The sequence below is a fragment of the Spinacia oleracea genome, chromosome 6 (genome assembly GCF_020520425.1).
Source record: "Spinacia oleracea cultivar Varoflay chromosome 6, BTI_SOV_V1, whole genome shotgun sequence".
Taxonomy (NCBI): Eukaryota; Viridiplantae; Streptophyta; class Magnoliopsida; order Caryophyllales; family Amaranthaceae; genus Spinacia; species Spinacia oleracea.
In genome coordinates, this window is record NC_079492.1 from 121,584,689 (window position 1) to 121,605,365 (window position 20,677).

Here is a 20,677-nt window from a genome sequence, read left to right on the forward strand (position 1 = left end):
AAATCAGTTTTAATTATGCAAATTAGGTAAATAAGTAAAATAAAATAAAATAAATTGAAGGTAAATAAGTAAAATAAAACACGCGACAAAAACTATTAAAAGTTCTTAAAAAATAGGGAGAAAAATAACATAGTAAGTCCGGAAACACAAAGTATGATTAGGAGTGTAAATGAGGCGAGTCGAGCCGAGTACTACTTTATTCATGTTCAATTAACTCAGGCTAGTTAGACCGAGCTCGATCGGGAGAATTTAACCGAGCTCAAAAATCTGTTCAAACTCGTTTAATTAAGGAGCTGTGAACGACTCGTCTATTAATCTAGCCTAGTTAATAAACGATTTTTTCTTAAACGAGCTTTGCACTTTGCAATAGATTTTAGAGTTTTCACTTTGGGATACTCAATTTTCCTTGTCCAATATCAAACTTTGGAGTTTATAGATTTTGTATGCTTTTCTAATTCTATCACACTTTTTAAATAAAAGAAAAACTGTGAAATATGCATGAAGATATGGTGCTTTAATTTACGCCTAGCACTTTACCATAAAAATTCATGCTTTTTAATTTGCACTAATTTAGTAAATTTTATTCTATTTTTAATTTTTTTTTGCTCTATAATTTATTTTGTTGGGAGGTTAAAAGTCAAATATGATTTTTATTAATAACAAAAATAATGTGGTAAATTTGAAAATGAATATAAATAGAAGAGCTTGTTCATCAACATAAATAAACGAATTGTTCATGAACATAAATAAACGAGTTGTTCATATGTTCATGTTCAAGCTCAAGCTCGTTTATTAAACGAGTTTTAAAACTTGTTCAAGCTCCACTCATCTCTATTCTATAAGGAAACTATTGAGGTCATTTTAGTAAATGACCTTTTGGTATCCCCTAATAGAATAGAGTATACTACCCTTAATAAATTTATAATTCAATTTAATGTAATTAATTAAAAACTTAATGGTAATAGTTCTAAAAACTGATTATTTAATGTCATATTCCAAAAAAAGGAAATTGCAATGCATATGACAACCAAAAGTGAACAACAATTTAATTGAATTTCTCAAGCAAATATGAAAGCAAGTATTAAAATCAGTTAAAAAAAATGGAATCCACCCCTTCAAATTTTTTCTTACAAAATTAAATTTGGTGTTACTCTTAATCACACCCTAACTTTATATGGTTATAAGAGCACCTCGCGGCAAAAATCGCAAAAATAAATAAAATAAACAAGTAAAAAACACAATCTTTTACATTTATTTTAGTTAATTTGTTATTACATTAATTCCTAAATAGATTATGTTACATATAAATACATGTTTATTTTTATCTTTAGTTTTTAAAAAAATTCTTATATGTTTTAGCAAACGTGCATACTTTTAAGCACGTGTAGCGTGTATACATATATGACTATGTTTAATCAACAAAATAGAGAAGGAGGTCATTGAACTTATGATAAGGTCATTGAAGTATTATTTTAGTTCATTATGATCAAACTTTATGTTTTAATTAACAAATTAGAGAAGAAAGTCATTGAAGATATCGATAATAACCTTACAAAAATTGTTAAAAAAACGTTGGAACATTACTTGCTCATATATCAGATCAGATTTTTGAAAATATTGACACGTATCGCGTGCATAGAATTCTAGTTTATTAAATAAAGGAACAAAAATGACCTTTAGCTGATCCCGAGCTTGTGTAATTTATTAAAAGTTTCAATTCATTTACCCTGCTAAGTATGATTCTTATTTTGTAGTAAAGTTCTAAACATGTGTGTTCTTACTCCGTAGTTTACTGCTTTACTCCAACTAAACTGTAGTCCACTGAAGGAGAAAGAATTTGAACAATTGACCAGATTCGATCTTCAATTCCTTTTGTTAAAGTGAATAACCATATTGATGGGTGATTGAATGATTGTTAATATGAATGGTTAACTTTTATCCTTGAATGCATCTACTTGCATCTTTTGAGTATTATGTTTCGTGGAATTTAGTGACCGACTTGCGGCCACTGCACTTTTATTTGCGCACGATCGATCAATCACCTCACGCAAATGCTTTTGGACTACTATTTTTGGCTTATTATATTGTTTTTATTTGTGACGCTATTTTTGGTATCATTAATATAATGAAAAAACACAAACATATTTATGACTTTATATGATATATTAGGGTGTATTTAGCATAACTTCCACTCCATTACATCATTTTTGAAATGATAACAAAACAACTCAAGACATGGTGTGGCGTACGCGGTTTAATTTTCCTAATCGAGCTGCATGCCATACATCCAATGCAACTATATATTTATATAAAGATATTAGGATCTTTTACCAAATTAACTAGCTATTTTTCAAATTTTATTTACCAAAATAACTATTTTTAAATTGTATTTCCCAAAGTAGCTACTCTTTGACTTTAAATTAAAAACCAAATAACTTTGAGTTTTTTTTTTTTTTTTAAAAAAAAAAACAATGAACAAATTTAATTTTTCTAAACAGTGAACCGTTTTGAAATTTTTTAAAAAGTAGTGAAACGATTGACGTTTTGCTTGAACTTTTAGCCTCCTAGAAACTTCACAAGTTTTTTTATAGGGACTTGCTTGCAAATATTACAAATATAAAGAAACTAGTTGAATTGTTGTCGTGGATATTGTTAATTCGCTTAGATAAGCGAATTCGTTGTGTTAAACGAATTTGCTTGTCAAACTTGATCAACCAAGAATTTAACATACTCTAAAATCGTGTGCGTGAAAGTGACGTGAAGGAGAAGAGTAGCACGTGCAATAAAGGCGCCTAACAGTGCAATTTTTTGCGTCTTTTATCCCTAAAAGTCTAACCACGTCACTATTTTACTATAGCCAATTGTATTTTTTTAAAATTTTTTTTTTACTGAAATCTCATTATTAAGTATGAAACTATGAATTGAATAAAAATTAATCAAAATATAAATTAATAAATAACTTATCATTGGAGCAAGAAATACTCCGTAGCAAACAATGGTGTAACTTGAGAAGATGATGTGTCATAACAAGCATAGTACAAACTTGCCCACCATTGGAGACTTGGAGTTTAGGTTGACAAAAAGTAAACGTGATTAAAATATTAAAATCGGTAAATAAACGAACTTAAATTATTACTATGGTGTATCGTGTATGTATCGAAATTAAAACATCATGAGCAACATCTAAATTGATTGTGGGCAATTTCAAAAGAAAAATCAATTTCGGAGTATAAAGTAGACAAAAATAAAAGATTAATCAAAAAATGGAGAAAAGACCGGCTCACTATATAAAAAATGAATAAAACCAAAACGGTTTAATTGTTTTTGCTAAAAAATTAAAATAGTCATTTTTGGTAAATATACTTTAACTAGTTTGGAAAATAGATTTTAAAAGTAGCTATTTTGGTAAATAAACTTGTAAAAGTAGCTAATTTGGTAAAAGATCCAAGATATTAAAGAAAAGTAGTAACCACGGGTTGGTAACTGATTAAATAATGTTCGTGTTAATGCAAATTTATTCATAAACTTGTATTTTTCTTTAGGAATTTTCATTCCCACCCAATACTACCCCTGAATAATTAGACGATACTATTGATTTATTAAAAATATGAGGTACTTCAATTCGGTGAATTAGCAATACCATTTCCTTAATTTGTAAATTTACGACATAACCTTCTAAAAAAGGCCGTCAAGGGTATGTTGTACCTTAATTACTTTTTTTAGTGATTGAAAAAACATGAAAATAGTGCTTTTCACGGTTTTTGCTGATTGAATATCATGTATATATACGTATACACATCAGGAGAACACATACCACTATACCAGGAAACGATAATGTATATACTAAAAGACACACTTAAGTTTAGAGAAATAAAAACGACATCACAATAATAACATTTAGTTTAGTAGTAACCATGCGATGCAGGGATCCTAACTTAATTTATATAAATGTCACATTCACATCGCGTGCATAAATACTAGTTACAACTTGCAACCATGCACTTAGATTCAAATGTATGGTCCATTTTTCGTAGGCCACAGTTGATCTTGACTTCAAAGCACTAGGAATATCATGTTTGCGATTTCAAGAGGACAAACTGAGAATATTTTATATATATTTTTTTTTGGTACTACATCAAAGTCTATACTATAAACTTTTGCTCTCAAGCTTAAGAGCTTAATCATGAAAATTAAAGTTAACCAATCAATAAACATGAGCACATATACTATTTTCAAAGTTAAACACGAGCCTTCCTTTTCATCTCTAAGTTGCGGTATTTTTGGACCTACCCTGATTTCCCTGCTTTTGTACATCGAAAATGATAAAGTTCGCAACATGCGACCTTTAAGCCGTGTCACAATGATGACATGGCATGCTTATGTGTCATGATTTAAATTGGAAATTAAAATATTTAACTTATATTATCTATTATACTTGTTATAAAAAAAAGTAGGAAAATCTTAATATTTTAATTTGTTTCTTTATTCATATCGACTACCTTATTTACATATTTCACAGTAGAAATATTACATTGATAGTAAAAATATTATAATGACGTGTATCCTACGTGGCGCCTATATGTACCAATTAAACTGCGACACGTAAGATTGCGACAACTAAATGTTGTCGCAACTTGCGACCTTTATCATCGCCCTTTGTACATACACTGTTTGACACTTTGACTATATGATAGTACAGTAATTAACAAAATGAATAAATTAAGGTACCACATAAATAGTAAGGTTAATGCATGTATGATTCTTGTTTTTTTTTTTTGTTGCGAGTGAGCCAATGACTCAGTAAAGCAATACTCCCTCCGTATTTTTTTTAAGAGATAAACTTGGCCGGACACGGGTATTAAGAAGAATAATTGAATGAAACAAAATAATAAAGCAAGTGGGGTTGGATAGATATTTTAATAATTAAATATGTGGGGACCATGTCATTTTGGTGGGTGGAGGGTGGGGTGGGTTTATGAAAATATTTGTTTAATAGGATGGTGGGTGATAGGGTATATTAGATGTATTATTTAATTAGATAGTGGGGTTGATAAGTTACTAAAAATGGCAAGTGTATCTCTTAAATAAATACGACCGGAAAAAGCAAGTGTATCCCTTAAATAAATACGGAGGGAGTACAAATTACGTAAAAATCAGAGGAGGGAAGATACAGACCTGCGACCTTAATTACTGTGCGTATGCAAGCCCTTGATATTTACAATTAGGGCAATACATATTAGGCTTTGTTAATTATTATTATTTTGACGATTTCCCCCCCCCCCCCCCCCCCCCCCCCCCCAAGAAAATGATGTTTTATTTATCTTGTTATGTTAATTAATGGTGGAAAATAACTTTTTTAAGATGAAAAACATTTTCCTTTTGTAAAGAATTGAAGGAATACGACATTTTCCTTTCTACTCGATCCCTTACACTTTTTCCCTCTCCTCCCACCCATCATCTTCTTTCCACTTCCGTTTCTTTTTCTCAATAACTTTTCTTGTAAGAAAACAAATAAAGAAAAACTATTTTACAATTGTGCTTTTCCTTAAAAATTATTTACATGATTTTTTTAAAATTTTTTATTGAAAACAAATAAATAAAAAACTATTTTACAATTGTGTGCATCAAACCCTAGATAATTAGTACATGTTGTGGATGTTAGCTAACTTACTTGCTTTGTATGCATGTACAGGACTAGCCAAAAAGAGAACTGATACGATGGCTAAAAAACCAAATAAATACTCATAAAGCTCCCTCATGCTCATTTTACTTGCTCCATTTGAACAATATTGGTGGGAGATTTTTGGTCAAAACATGGCAAGTAAAATGAGACGGTGGGAGTAGACATTATAGATTTTAAAGTTTGCAGGAACTTCATTTTAATATACAGAGACCTTATATTGTTTATCCATGAGCATATTATAATAAAAATGAAATAATTTATTTGTATCATTTTCCTATACATAGAAAATAATATGTGTTTTGCACTAAAAATAGTTTATATTTTTCTCTAAACTTTAGCTTGATCATAATTCCTTCCACTTAAACAAAAAATAAAAATAAAAAGCTTCTTAATTCCTAAACTTAGACATTTTACCTCATGTACCATGCATGTATGGAACCTGCTTCGAACGTCAAACAAAGGATAAATAATTTCAATTCAATTTCACTTTAATCAGGGTATGTTGGAATTGTATTTAATGATGAGTGGATATTTAGCAAATTACCAAACTATCCAGTGTTTTATTTTGTGACTAAAAGTTGAAAACATGAAAGTTATAGGAACACTTATAATTTTTAAGGGAGAGATGAGATATTTGCCTGAAAAGCAATAGCTTGAGATCGATCTGTTTTGAGTAAACATTTGGTATACTAAGGAAATCACTCATTCTGCATTTTTGAGACTCGGATTTATTGTGCTTTGTTGTATTAGTCGTGTGATTTTCATTAATACGTACGTAGTAGTAGTAGTTTAAGCAACGCTTGCATGGTTAATCAAAAGTAAATATAATCATCAACACTAAGAAATTTTCGGGAGAAATGACGATTTTATATATCTGAAGTTTCTTTTTTGTTCACGGGATACATTTCAACAACATTTATGTTTAATATTTACCACTAGCTAGAATTACGGGATATAAATCTAGAATCTTCGAAAAATTTACATAAAATCAAAATTTCTAGCCCTTTCTCTTCTCCTTTTTGGCAAAGACATCCATGTCACATCTTTTGAGTTCATCTCTTTTGGCCCTTGAATTTTGCATTTTAATAGATGGACCCTCCATTCGTTTCTTTTCTCTTTTCTTTTGGCATAATCATTCACCATCATCGACATAGCATATACTTAATTAGCATGCATTATCTCCACGTGGCACATCGCCATTGGCCGGTTTCCCATCAACCTCGTTAACAATAATATTATTATTGTTCACTTTAACCATTTCTTCTACATTAATTTCAATAACCTCAGCTGGCTTGTTTTGTTGATCCAAAGTTGTAGAATCTTGCTCAATTTTCTCAACATTTCCATGTTTTATATTAATAGATAACTCTTGAAGTTGCATGATATCGACTTCTTTTATCATGAGATCATCACCATTATTGTTGTTGTTGTTTTTCTTCTTCTTTGATAAATGATTGTAAATTACGTACAATATCATCTGAGCTATTCCGAACGCGAATCCAAGGATGTTTGGCAACTGCAAATAAATAATAACATGTATATATAATTAGCACCAAATTACATTCAATAATTAATCGATCGTATTAATTAATGTTTGTTTTTGGTTTAGTAATTAACTTACCGCAATGTAGAAGTCCTTAATGAGGAAACCGTAAAAGAACCATATGATCGCACAAAGTGTAAGCGAGAATGATAGCCCAAACGGCATGAATTCTACACTCTTTGTTTTTATTACCAGCCTCTGCAATTACAACCCAAAACAAATATATCAATAAACATGTAAAATTAATTAATTTTGTAGTAAGAAATATTAATTTAACATGCATTTTTTTATTTTATTTTTATTTTTGAGATGATGAATAAGTAAAGTTTCTTACCATAACGCTAAGAGGAGCAGCAAAGACACAAACGGAGAAGATGCCAGAAATCCATCCAACAATGTTTACACGCATACCGCCTTTTGAAAACATCGTGTGTTTATCCATCCCTTTAACGAACAACATAGTTGTAAGTACTATGAGCCCAAAAACTCCTACATTGAAAAGTCCCACCAATTTGGTTGTATAAATCCTGGCTTCTTTAGTAGCATAAATGAGGTAGATAATGAGATATGTTCCTTCGATTACGCAACCAATGGTATTAATGGTAAGAATCATTGTTCCATTGGTTTCCTTCAAGAATGCATAGTACAACAATAGCATTGAACTAAATAGTGCAACCGAATAAGGTATTGATTGAAACCCTAATGTTGATTTCTTCTTGAATATCCTCCAAAATGTTGGCCTACATATTATCATACCATTACCACAATTAATATTATAATTCAATTATATATATTTAACAACACTACGTACGTACACAATCAAATTAAGATCGACTATATACTCCCTCCGTCTGTCCGTCATGATTCTTTCAGGTTAATTACACCATTAACGTACGTGACTAATAAATTCATAGGGCAGGAGCGAGTTACATAGAAATTAGCTGAGGAAGTAAAGGAGGAAAACTTACAATGGAGCCAAGAAGACACCAAAGGAAACAATGTTTCCAAGTATGCCAAATATGAAGGTTAATTGATGGAGTTGAGTTGGTGTTAATGCCATTTTGTTTAGCTCAATTTGAACTTCTTTTCTAATTAGTGAGTAAAGAAAATACAAGGAGTGGAGCTAATTAATTAGAGAGAGGGAGCTAATTAGAAAGAAAAAGGTAGAGAAAGAAAGAAATTATTAGTTATGGTAAGTGTGGCAAGTAATTAAGAGAGGGAGGAAGGTGGTATTTATAGGTAGAGTTGAGTGTGCACAAATTATACAGCTTTCTTAGAATTTTTCTTAACAAATAGAGAGAGTTGTTTACTTGAGTTGCACTTTTTCCAAACCAATCAATGATTATTTTTGCAGACATTTTATGTATTAAAAAAGTTACTTTTAATTTTAAGGTGACATCTGTCATTCACTCATTCATATTGGAATGCAGTTTCCGAATGTCTGGCTATTGATTTTTTGGAAAATATTATAAATAACACCACTTTATATTCAGATATTTTATCTGATGGAAATGTGTTGAGATATTAACGTAACCTTATTGGTAAAGTCGGGTGACTCACTACAATTTCAGTCACTACATCAAGCTCCTCGTTTATTGTCACGCAACTCGAAAACAAATCTTATCAGCGTACGCGTAGCGCTGTCCCTCAATCCCTCGTTTATACCTGGAGTACTACTGTGTATACATACAAATATAAAATTTGTACGTAGATAATTTTTATTATTATTATAAAATGTTAGAACATGTTACAGATCATTTAATTCCCTTTTTAATACTTCCTCTGTTCTTGTTTATAAGACACAATTGAGTTATGGAAGATATTCATACAAGCTTCTTTAACTTCATTTTGTGATTTATATTTAACAAAAAATATAGTTGTGTGGGTCTTATTAGATTCGTCTCAATAAATATTTTTTAAATATCAACTTTTTATAATTTGTTGTTATCTATAATTGAAGATATTAGTGTTTGAAATCGTGCATTGGCAAACATGCCTAAATAATTTTTTTTTTTTGATAAAGGTAAAGTTATATTAACTATCTCACCAAAACTGTTACAAGCACCCCTTGAGGTAGTTCTTCAAAGAAGAACAAGGGGGAAAAAGAAACAACTCATAACACCCAAAAAAAAAAACTCTATAGAGAGGCCATCCACTCCCTATCTATACAACTTACTTTCTTCCCTATGGTATATATGCATCTGTTTTTTACAAGGAACTTTATGTTCTTTACAGTTTTATCTACTCCACATATTGTAGCTTCCCAAAAACCCTTGTTTCTCACCTGCCACAGCAGGTACACAGTAGCAGCAGTTGCAGCTAGAACCACTTCTTTCCTCCATTTCACTACTACAAAAAAGGGCATAGAGTACTGTTGAAATACACTTTATAGGACGCCTTAGAGGCGTTTTCCAACTCAACGCACTATAAAGTTTATAAAACGGGTAAAAGAACCGTTTTATATACCTAGTCATAAAGTACAGTGATAAGAGATAAGCGTCCTCTATTCCCTTCCTAAAATCAGAAAAATGAACAAGGAATATAGAACGCTTAATGTACATAACCGTCTCCTATACTCTATAATAAAGCGCGCTTTCCGTACATAACCGTCCTCTATTCTACCCGTTAAATATTGAGATAAAGAACATCTTCCGTACATAGGCGTACTATATACTTCCTGTTTAATATTAAAATAGAAAGCGGTTTCCTTACGTACTGATTTTTATTATTCGAATCTAAATGAAATTTGCTTACTATGAATACGGATCTAGTAAAATAAGTTAAAGAATTCTCAAATAATCAACAAATTTCGAATTCAAGTTGTTATTAACTCTCTATTTCTTTTGACAATATACAATATATTACAGTACTTCCCCTTGCTCCCTTTTAGCTGAAGTTTCTAGATCGCCAACTAGTTTGATCACTAGTTCACTACTCTACAAATTTTAATACAAATGACATAATCTAACTAAGTAGCTTAGGAAACAAATTCAGCTATGACATGCCTAAAATCAGCCCGTTGAGGATAGGGTAAAGCCTTTACAGCTTCCTCACAATTTGTCTTGATGATGATATATTGACCAATTTCTTTACCATTCTTTAACACCATGTAAAATTGCTTTTTCTTCTGCATGCGATGGATTTTGAGCATAAACCCTAGCTCCTCCATGGATTTAACTCACAATAGACCTCTCCACACTCCAACCTATTGATGCACCCATTATTTCTTACTTTTCTCCTCATATTTTTTCCAAGAGGCATCACTGGCATGGATACAAAGTATGTGCCTCTTAATTTTCCATGAGTACTTAAAGAATGTCTTTCTTGCTTTCACTTTCTTTGTGGAGACTGGTTCTCCGCCCCAAGGTAGATGATTTTGTTGTCTCCTAAATACTCGTACATCATTTCTATGTAGCCACATTGCCCATTACCAGGCTATAATCTTAACCAATCGACAATTTTGCTTCATGTCCAAATATGATCAGTTGATTCCTCTTCCTGCTTGGAGAGAGAGCACATTTAATGCGTTATATTTCACAGCAATGCAATTAAAATACAGAGTATACAGCTCAGGAGAAAAATTTAGAAAAAATAACAAGAACCCCATAGCGCACCCACCTCCACACCACCAACACCAAGAATCACCACCTCAACTACAATAAGCAAACAAAGTAGATATTTCCAACAAAATATAAACCCTACTTTTAGCCTCTCCACTCTGTGTGTGATTCTTTCAGCTCAAGTTCGTCAGTAAAACACTAGGCAAATCAACACCAAACTCTCAACAACAAAAACAATATAGAAAAAGGAAAACCATGACAATTAACACAACCCCATTCATCCTAAGTATGGGAGCAATTAACCTGCCTCGACAGATGCAATAGAAAATGGACCACATTACAATTTTAAAGTTTAAGCTCACTAGATTGCTTGTCTAAAATTGAGTTTTCTCTGTTTGCTAACCAAACCACAAGTAAATGGAGGAGGCCGGTGAAACGCGGTTTTGCTTTCGCTGGAGTTCTCGATCTCATCAATTAACCTGCTCTTATTTTTTTTACAATTTTCAGCATCTTAAACTGCAAATGGGACATTAATTTCACCATTTTTCATTCACATTTTCAACAACAAACTTCACCATTTCCACCCGAGCACACGAGCACACAGTATGAAATGTCAATATATTCAGACTCAGATAGCAACTCAGGGGATTGCCGAATAATAACCAGAGATATACAACAACGGAAAAACATACAGGATCACAACCGACAAATTGAGGATCATATAGTTCTCAAATTCACACCAATTTCGGATGATATAATTAATCGTAATATAAATCAAAACTAATTTCGGAGAAGAACATCAATCAAACATGATAAGTCACATGCAACACAAGAATCGGAAGATAAATTGATCAAACATAGATGAAAATTAGATACATTACCTGATTTAGTCCGACCAATACCGTTGTCAATAATTGACTAGGTCTTGTTAGCTTTGACTGGAACAAGCCTAAAGAACAACTCTGGCTGCGCATCAAACTTACTCTTATCTGTCAAACTCTCAAACCTAATCTTATCCAACGCCTACAAAAATATTTGAACAAAAAATCATCAATCAAAATGTACAAATAAAATATCAACAGAAAAAAAACCCCGAAATGAATAGCAGAATCAGGACATACATCTCAAGAGTTGGAGATGAGTTCACGAAGCCACGAAGGAAAATCTCTTTGATAGAGTAGAAAGTGTTGATGATAAGGCTAAGAAGCTGGTTGATTTCTGCCTGGAACGCGAAAGTCTCTGCGAACGCCATTGATGAACCTTCGCCAAATTAAAACCTAGAAAAACCCCTATTGAGAGAATGAATAAGTTTTTGGATGTTATTTTGCCTTTTTGGAATATATTGCCGCCTAACAAGTACAGTTTCAATTGGTTTTTTTTCCCTTTTTTTTTGCATAATTAGGTTTCAATTGAGTGACGCGTGACGCTACTAGTTTAGGTGTTTTTTTATTTTTTTATTTAAACATATTTAAGCCTGGAATACATAACTGTTATCAATTATCAGAGATAGAGCTTTCTATTTTAAATTTAATTATTATTATTATTATTATTATGGTAAAGAATACAAGACGTTTATGTAAGTAACCGTACTCTATTCTTTTCTTCACACAACTGTTATATTAGAAATGCGTACTATATACTTCTATATAACGCTTAGCAAACTTAAGCGTACTCTATTCAACGTTTCTTATTCCAACTTTTGTAGTAGTGTTTAGAGGCCTTAAACACACCTCTGATCCACCTGCATAAAGTCTCAATCCCAACTGGTCTGTGAGGAACACCAAGCCAGTGCATGATAGCAGCAAAACATTTACTAGCATAAATGCATGATCCAAATAAGTGGTCTTGAGTTTCAGGAGCAGACCCACAAATCACACATGTATCAGAAGCAGCAATGCCCATATGACACAATCTAGCACAGGTGGGGAGCCTGTGCAACATGGCTAGCCAGAGAATAAACCTATGTTTAGGTATTACAGTTCTAGCCCAGATAATGTTAGACCAGTATAAATCCACACCAGGGCCTTGTAACTGCTTGTACACCTGAGAAATGGAGTATTGATGTCCCACATGCCAAGTGTCACATCTCAGGTTTTGAACAAGTTCCTGTTTGACTTTACAAATATATTTGAAGCCCCAAATAGCAGTTTTAGGAGCTTCAAAATCCCACCAGTTAGACTGTTTCACATAAACCTCATTAATCCATTTAACCCATAAAGAATCCTGTTTTTGGGCAATATTCCAAACCAACTTCCCTATTGCAGCTTTATTCCACATCAAGATGTTCCTAATACCAAGACCACAAGCACTACAAAAAAAAGCTCATATAGCGACGGACCAAATCCGTCTCTAAATTGGTCAAATCCGTCGCTATGTGTGCTTAGGGACGGATTTAGGGACGGATAACGTCCGTTACTAAAAACCTTGTCGCTAATTCAATTTAGGGACCGATTCCATAAAATCCGTATCTAATATTTAGAGACGGATTTATAAATCCGTCCCTAAATTTAGGAACGGATTCAAAAATCCGTATCTAATATTTAGAGACGAATTTTTGAATCCGTCCCTAAATTTAGAGACGGATTTAAAAATCCGTCTCTAAAATTTAGGGACCGATTCAAAAATCCGTCTCTAAAATTTAGGGACGGAATTTGAATCCGTCTCTAAATTTACAAGTATAAAAATAATTGCAACCTATTGTTAGATGTTCGGTTCAACTCGGTCCCATTACCGGTTCGAAATCTCGCTTAGGTCAACCCGGTCCAGCTTTGCAAGGGGAAGGGATAAGGGGAATCGAACTTGTGACCTCAAAGTCACGAGGAGAAACTCTAACCAACCACACCAAATACAACTTGTATTCTTCTATGTGTGAAATTGATAATAAGTAAAAGAAATATTAGAAACGGATCTAGAAAATCCGTCTCTAAACTAGGGACGGATTTAACATTCCGTCTCTAAATTAGGGACGGATTTAAAATTCTACCTCTAATTTAGAGAATTTGCTAAAACACATTAGGGACAGATTTTAAAATTCGCTCTCTAATTTAGATCTAACTTTCTACGAAGAGTCTATGAGAAATTGCTAGTGGATTTTACGTTTTGAAATTGCTAAAACACATTAGGGACGAATTTTGAAATCCGTCCCTAACTTAGAGACGGATTTTGGAATCCTTCCCTAACGTAGAGACGGATTTCAAAATCCGTCCCTAACCTAGAGACGGATTTGAAATCCGTCCCTACCTTAGAAACGGATTTGAAATTCGTCCCTAAATTAGAGACGGATTTTGAAATCCGTCCCTAAATTAGAGACGGATTTATAAATCCCTCGATAAAAGTATCGACGGATTTCCAAAATCCGTCTCTAAATAAATTTAGAGACAGATGTTGAATATTCCGTCTCTAAATTAGAAACGGATATAAATCCGTCTCTATATATCCGTTGCTATACGAGATTTTTTTTGTAGTGCAGTTTTCTTGGTCTCACACATTTTCTCCCAACTAACATAGCCATGTTTTGAGCTAACTGGATCTCCTGGCCAGAGAAAAGCTCTGCAGAGTGAAATAATCTGTTTAAGAACAACTTTTGGGAGGATAAAAATCTGCCCCCAGTACACATGAATGCTCATCAAGACAACATTAATAAGGACCAATCTCCCTGCATAAGATATGTGTCTAGATTGCCATACCCTTATCCTTGTTGTGATCTTTTCCACCAATTGCTCACAATCAGCTACATTCAGTTCCTTGGTGCCTAAATAATTGTGTAATTTAAAAAAGAACGGAGAAAGTAATATAATATAGGGTCTTATTACCCTGCGGTTAGCGAGTCGGGGTCTACTAAGCGATATGGTTATGAAGATATGGTGTAATAAAAGATGACAGTGGATCAAATTGGGTCGAATTTTACGAATTTTGTTATCCGGATGAAACACTATAAGAGGGGGGTGAATTGTAATATGGAACTTGCTAGCCAATTTTGCGGAATTATAATGGAACTCAAAGCAAGTAGAGAAACAATGCAAGAGAGATTTTACGAGGAAACTTTATGGGCCCAACTAGAAAGAAAAACCCCGACCCAATAGGGATACTCAAACTCTTTTCACTATAGGGCAACAACTCAGTTACAATCCTATAAGAAACTCGAGCATTACTTAGTTCCTCTACGAACTCAAGTTCTCAATAGTTGTTCCCTCAAACAACTACACTCTCACTGACTTCCCTAGAAGTCTCTCTTGACTCTTTGACTTCACTCAAAGCCTCCTTGTTTCTCTCTTATAGACTTCACTCAAAGCCTACCCAAATACAACATGAACTCACTCAAATTCCTACGCCATACACATCAAGAACTCACTAAAGTTCCTGCCCAAAACTTTATACAAGAATTCACTCAAACCCTTGACAAATCCCCCTTTATAAGAGCTCACTTAAACCCTTTACCAACTCTCAAAATAAACACTTAAAGATTGGTATCTCTATAATACGTAGAACATGAAAGAACAACGAGGAACATGGAACTGGAAAGAACTTGGAACAAAGGAACTGACTTAGCAATGTGGAAGGAAAATTTCTTTTATGCGTGATATCTCCACCTAAACCAGACTTTCTGGAATAACTACTTGAGTCAGAAAATTGGAATGAATGACAAGATCCTCTGTTATAGTGTTGGAACTCCTAACCGCTTCCCCCTTAATCTCCTCAACTAACTGCTATGTTCCCATGATGCTATGCATGTTCCCATGACCTATTAAGTTGATAAATTACAACGTGGGAATGAAGCAGTCAAAGTCTCACATCATATTTATAGTAAAACAGTTAGAGTAGAAATAGGAAACAAAAAGATAATAAATACTTAGAGAATAAGAAATGTTTTATCAAAATATAATCCAAGAGATATTTTTCCAAAAATCACTTTTTATTTATTTTCTTATGCAAAATTATTTTACTGAAAACTTCTTCATGCATAAATGTGACATGAATACATGAGTTCCCGTCCGTACAGGAACTCGAGTCTACAAGTTCCAATACTAACAAAAACTCATTATACGTATTATAAATTTAGACTCTTTATTTTCAAAAAACATAAGATAAAATAAATAAACAAAAGATATAATTAAAATTGAAATCCTACTAAGTTAAAGTTGATTTTATTAAAAACTTATCTTTTATTTAAAACTAAATCTTATCCTAAAATAACTGGTGCATATTATCTAAAACACTTAACCAAGTATAGAGTTATTAAGAAACAAACTCTAAATAAATCCCTACAGATTATGATAATAATATGCAAAAGATTCACTGACTCATAGATTCTTTTGACTCTAAGTTATACGAGTTCCTTTTGACACCTTGTGCCATTACCTTTCACGTTTCCACATACTTACATGAATCCTAGAAAATAAACTCTTATTTCTTGTCTTCATGTTCCACGTTGCTCCGCATGTTGGTTGTTCCTCAGGAACAAGTGCTCCACATATTGTTTTTTCCTAAGGAACTCGACAGTGTTCCCTTCAGGCACTTTCATGTCTTCATGTTCCATGTTGCTCATGTTGGTTGTTCCTCGGGAACTCGGTAGTGTTCCCTTCAGGAACTTTCTAAGAACAAGTGCTCTGCATGTTGATTGTTACTCAGGAAGTCGGTAGTGTTCCCTTCGGGAACTTTTCTATGCTCTAGCTTGTTTGGAGTTCCTCCTTAGGAACTGTTGTGCAGTTCCAGCTCTGGAAGTTTATGCTTCTTTGCTATAAGAATCTCACAATCATCAACATCCAGTAAGATTTATTATTGGTGACTTGGGGACAACCATTTATTAATGATCCTTTCACACATATAACTTGAAAACCACATTAGGTGATTATTTTAGTTTGTCATCATCAAAACCATATTGGATCAACAATTTCCCCCTTTTTGGTGATGACAAACCAAGGAAAAGTAATAATAAAAATTAACGGGAACTTAGTAGCAAGATCGTTATTTAGTAAGGAATAAAACATAAATAAATAATAATCATCTTATAAAAGTAGGAAGTAAATATCTTTGTCTTTTCTCTTCCCCTTTGACATCATCAAAAAATATATTTCGTTTCAAGGATTTATAAACAGTCTTCCAAACGTACATTGACACCACACCACCAAGAACATATAGTTAATGGTCAAACATGAGGCAAAAGAAAATATTAATTTGCTCAAACGTCAATCTAGTAATATTAGCCATCCTCACGCATACATCAATAAATCAGTCAAAGAAGCTAAAGTGTAGTTGTCAACAAGTATAATCTCATTTTCACCAAAGTGCAACACATTAAAAACACAAGTCAAATTTCCAATGAGTTCCAAAAGAAATAAATAATTAAAGAAAATTTATGAAGTAATTAAGATAGGCAGACTTATGGGATTAATAGATTTATTCCTTTGTCACTTGTTTCTCAAGCATGCCTCCCTTTATCTCGAAATTTCAACTGAAGTTCCTCCTCGTAATATTCATTGTTCCTTCTCTTTCTTCATCTATTCTTATTTAGCAGTACTTAGTTTCCTTTTCTTCGTATAATTTCTTTGAAGTTTTTTGATAGTTCCTTGATTCAATTTTTGTAGGAACTTACGTTTATGGTGTAAGTTCCCTTGTGGATCATTAAATAACTTGATATTTTTGAAAGATAATTCTTTGAGATATTGATAGCTTCATTTGCATTTCAACTTGGAAACTTAACTGCTTGTAGGAACTTCTTATCCCTTCTATTTCTTCCTTCACACAACTCTCCTTTTATTCCCCTTTTTTTTTTTTTTTTTTTTTTTTTTTTCTCCTGTCTCCTTTTTTTTCATCTCCTTTAATTTTTCCTTTCTGAATTATTCATGAAAACTCTATTTATCACATTCCTTCTTAGTTCCCCTCAAAAATTGTACATCATTTAAGTGACAAAGGAGAAATATTTATTAAAGGATTTTTATATAGTGATGAATTTTGGAGAATGTTTTTGAAAAGAAAAAGAGATCAATGTGTGATATAAATTGATTTTGTGATCTTTAATATGTTGTAGGGATACGGTAGAAAAAGTGTAGGAAATATTTTTGTGAGGAACACGAGTTTAATTGTTAGATATCATGGAAGAAATAATTTATCACACATTTACAGAATTTGGACATTCTTAAGAGTGCACATGGTTCGAATGAAAATTCCTTGTTTTGTTACATAAGGAAATGAAACATCACTGTTTTCTTCTTTTTCCTTTTTTTAACGTATAAGAAGTTTGGAAACTTAGGGTAGTATTACAAAGACATCAGTGAGTCCTTAATTCAATTCGAGCTCATGACTACGTACAATACATAGAAAAATTGTAGTGCCAATTTTATAAGGAAGACTACTCACATAAACTCTACACGCATAACACAGAATTCAATAAGTCTTAGGAAAATTTGTAATTATTAATCCAACCTTTTCCCGGTTTTCTTTAATTAAGCCTACCTATGAGATATTTCTAAATAATCCAACCTTTATGACCCAACTAATATTATTAAGCCTGGATGACCGGTTACCTGCTACAAAGTCAAGGAAAATTTGTAATTATTAATCCAACCTTTGCCCGATTTTCTTTAATTAAGCCTACCTATGCGATATTTCTAAATAATCCAACCTTTATGACCCAACTACTATTATTAAGCCTAGATGACCGGTTACCTGCTACAAAGTCAACGTTAAAAACGTTGACAACCTAAAGTTGGTTTCCCTCCTAAAATATTGGACACGTCATCATCACTTGCCACCTAAACAAGGATTTTATTTTTTTTTCAAAAAACCCTTAACCCTTCTCTTCTCTGTACCGTGTTTCAATTCATCTCTCTTCCATTACTGCTGCTTTAACCACAATTGTACTGGTTCATGACATCATCAGCGATTTTCTTGTGGAAATAGGTGACTTCATCCACGCGCATTCAAGTTTCGTCTCCAAAATCGTACAATTGAAGGTGAACTTACGAACCTTAGCGTTTTTGTTCCTTTTTTGGTAAATTTTGAATTTTGGGCTTCCTTGATGGTCAGTTCGTAAAAACCCGAGCTGTTGCAATAATATTGTTTTTTTTTTTTTATGTTGTGGGATGTTGGTTATTGTGGTCTTGTTGAAAATTTAGAAAGAAAAAAAAAACCTTGAATTTGAAGAAGATCCAGATCCAACAGGCAATTGCTTTACCCCAGCCATAGCAATTGCTGATTATTTTTTATGAACTTCGAATGAAGAGGTATGACCGTATGAGGGATCGGCAATGGTGGAGAAGAGGTAGAAGAGAAATAATGGAGAGGAGTGCAGAGATGAAGCAGAAAATCGCAGAGGAGAGAGGAACGAAAATTAAAATAGCAATTAAAGAAAATTAGGGGAAAAAAATTTAAAAAAAATTATAATCGTTATATGCCACGTAAGGGTGAATACCGCCTATAGCAGGTTAGTAACTTGTTAGGCTTAATAATAGTAGTTGTGTCATAAAGGTTGGATTATTTAGAAATATCGCATAGGTAGGCTTAATTAAAGAAAATCGGGCAAAGGTTGGATTAATAATTACAAATTTTCCTAAGTCTTAAGGAAAACTTAAGGAAACTTCAACAAATTTCAAACTTAAATAAGATTTTCCTATTATTAATAAGCTTTTTAGTGAGAGAATAAAATATATAGCTAATGAATTACTAGGAACGACTAGTGTCATGCGTTGTTCCCCCTCACTTAGGCATTCATAAGTCTAGTTGTTAGAACTAGGAACACTACTTTGCTTAGGTTCCATTTTGAAAAGAAAAAAAATTAGAATATTGAAAAGAAACAAACCTCATATACAACTCAAAGTCATAATTTCCCCTTAAACATAGTTGAGAATTGATGAGTCATATTTTTATAGGGTATTTTAGGCGCATTTAGGTTGCATTATTAGGCATTTATATCATTTTAGTTGCATTTAGGATCACATTTGCATAAGTTATCGTTGTCGTACTCTATTACGCCCCGTTTGCGTTTTCTTTATGTTTCAGGTGATTTTACGGTCATTTGGATGCTTTCGGAGTGTTATGAGTTGATTTGGATGATGAACGGATGAAATGTTGACTCGAGGATCATTTCATGTCTCTAGGGATAATTTTGAGTTAACAACGAAGCTAAACGCTATTTTTCTAAGCATCAAAACGGACAAGCGTTCACTCTTTTGATGATATCTCAAGTTCTACAAGTCAGAATGAGACGATATTGATTGGGCTAGAAATTAGGCTTCACGAGCTTTCCAACGACAGGTCACACGTCCTTATAGGCATTGTAGAACAAGAGTTATGACATAAACAAGATGGCTCGACTATCCGATTCGCCCACAACCCAAACCGATGGCCCGATTCCACTCCTTGGGCGCGAAAACCAGCGATGGGCCAGCGGGCCCGCTGGTTTCTGCGCCCAAGTGATTTCCGCCCGTGTTTTGGTCTTCGTGATCGTCCAATTAAATCTTAGCTTATGTAATTGTTATTTTTTTCCTATTTTGTTTAGAATTTAGGAAGCATATAAATACTTCAAGGGAATGCTTTTATCCCTTATGCTTTTATTTTCCTAAGGTTTTAATTCTCTTAGAATTCTATTTTAGCGTTTTCTTTTCTCTTCTCCTTTCATGAACCCTAGATTTTCTTAAAACTCCATTAATGTAACTCTTTGAGGTATTATCGAATTTTCTCTTTATTTTGTTTTTTAAAAAAATAATTAATTTTCCTCTCAGCGTTCCTTCGCAAACAACCCACGACACCCTCCTTCAACCTTCTCCCTGCCGACCTCCGCACCACCAGAAGCCACCGCCGTCAGCCACCGTCTCCAGCCACCTGCACCACGGTGGTCGGCGCACCAGCCTGCATATCTTCCCTCACCCATGGCACCGCACCACCAGCCCTCCT

At 33.1% G+C, this 20,677-nt stretch overlaps 1 protein-coding gene across 1 annotated transcript; it reads right to left on the bottom strand.

The window, feature by feature from the left end:
* Nucleotides 1–6,538: 6,538 nt before the first annotated feature.
* Nucleotides 6,539–8,457, bottom strand: LOC110791314 (bidirectional sugar transporter SWEET9). The gene is made up of 4 exons (XM_021996070.2): nt 8,195–8,457; nt 7,561–7,966; nt 7,305–7,424; nt 6,539–7,199 (listed from the first exon to the last, which is right to left on the bottom strand). The coding sequence occupies exons 1-4, from the start codon at nt 8,284–8,286 to the stop codon at nt 6,849–6,851; spliced, it is 969 nt and encodes a 322-aa protein (XP_021851762.1). The 5' UTR covers nt 8,287–8,457; the 3' UTR covers nt 6,539–6,848.
* Nucleotides 8,458–20,677: the final 12,220 nt, after the last annotated feature.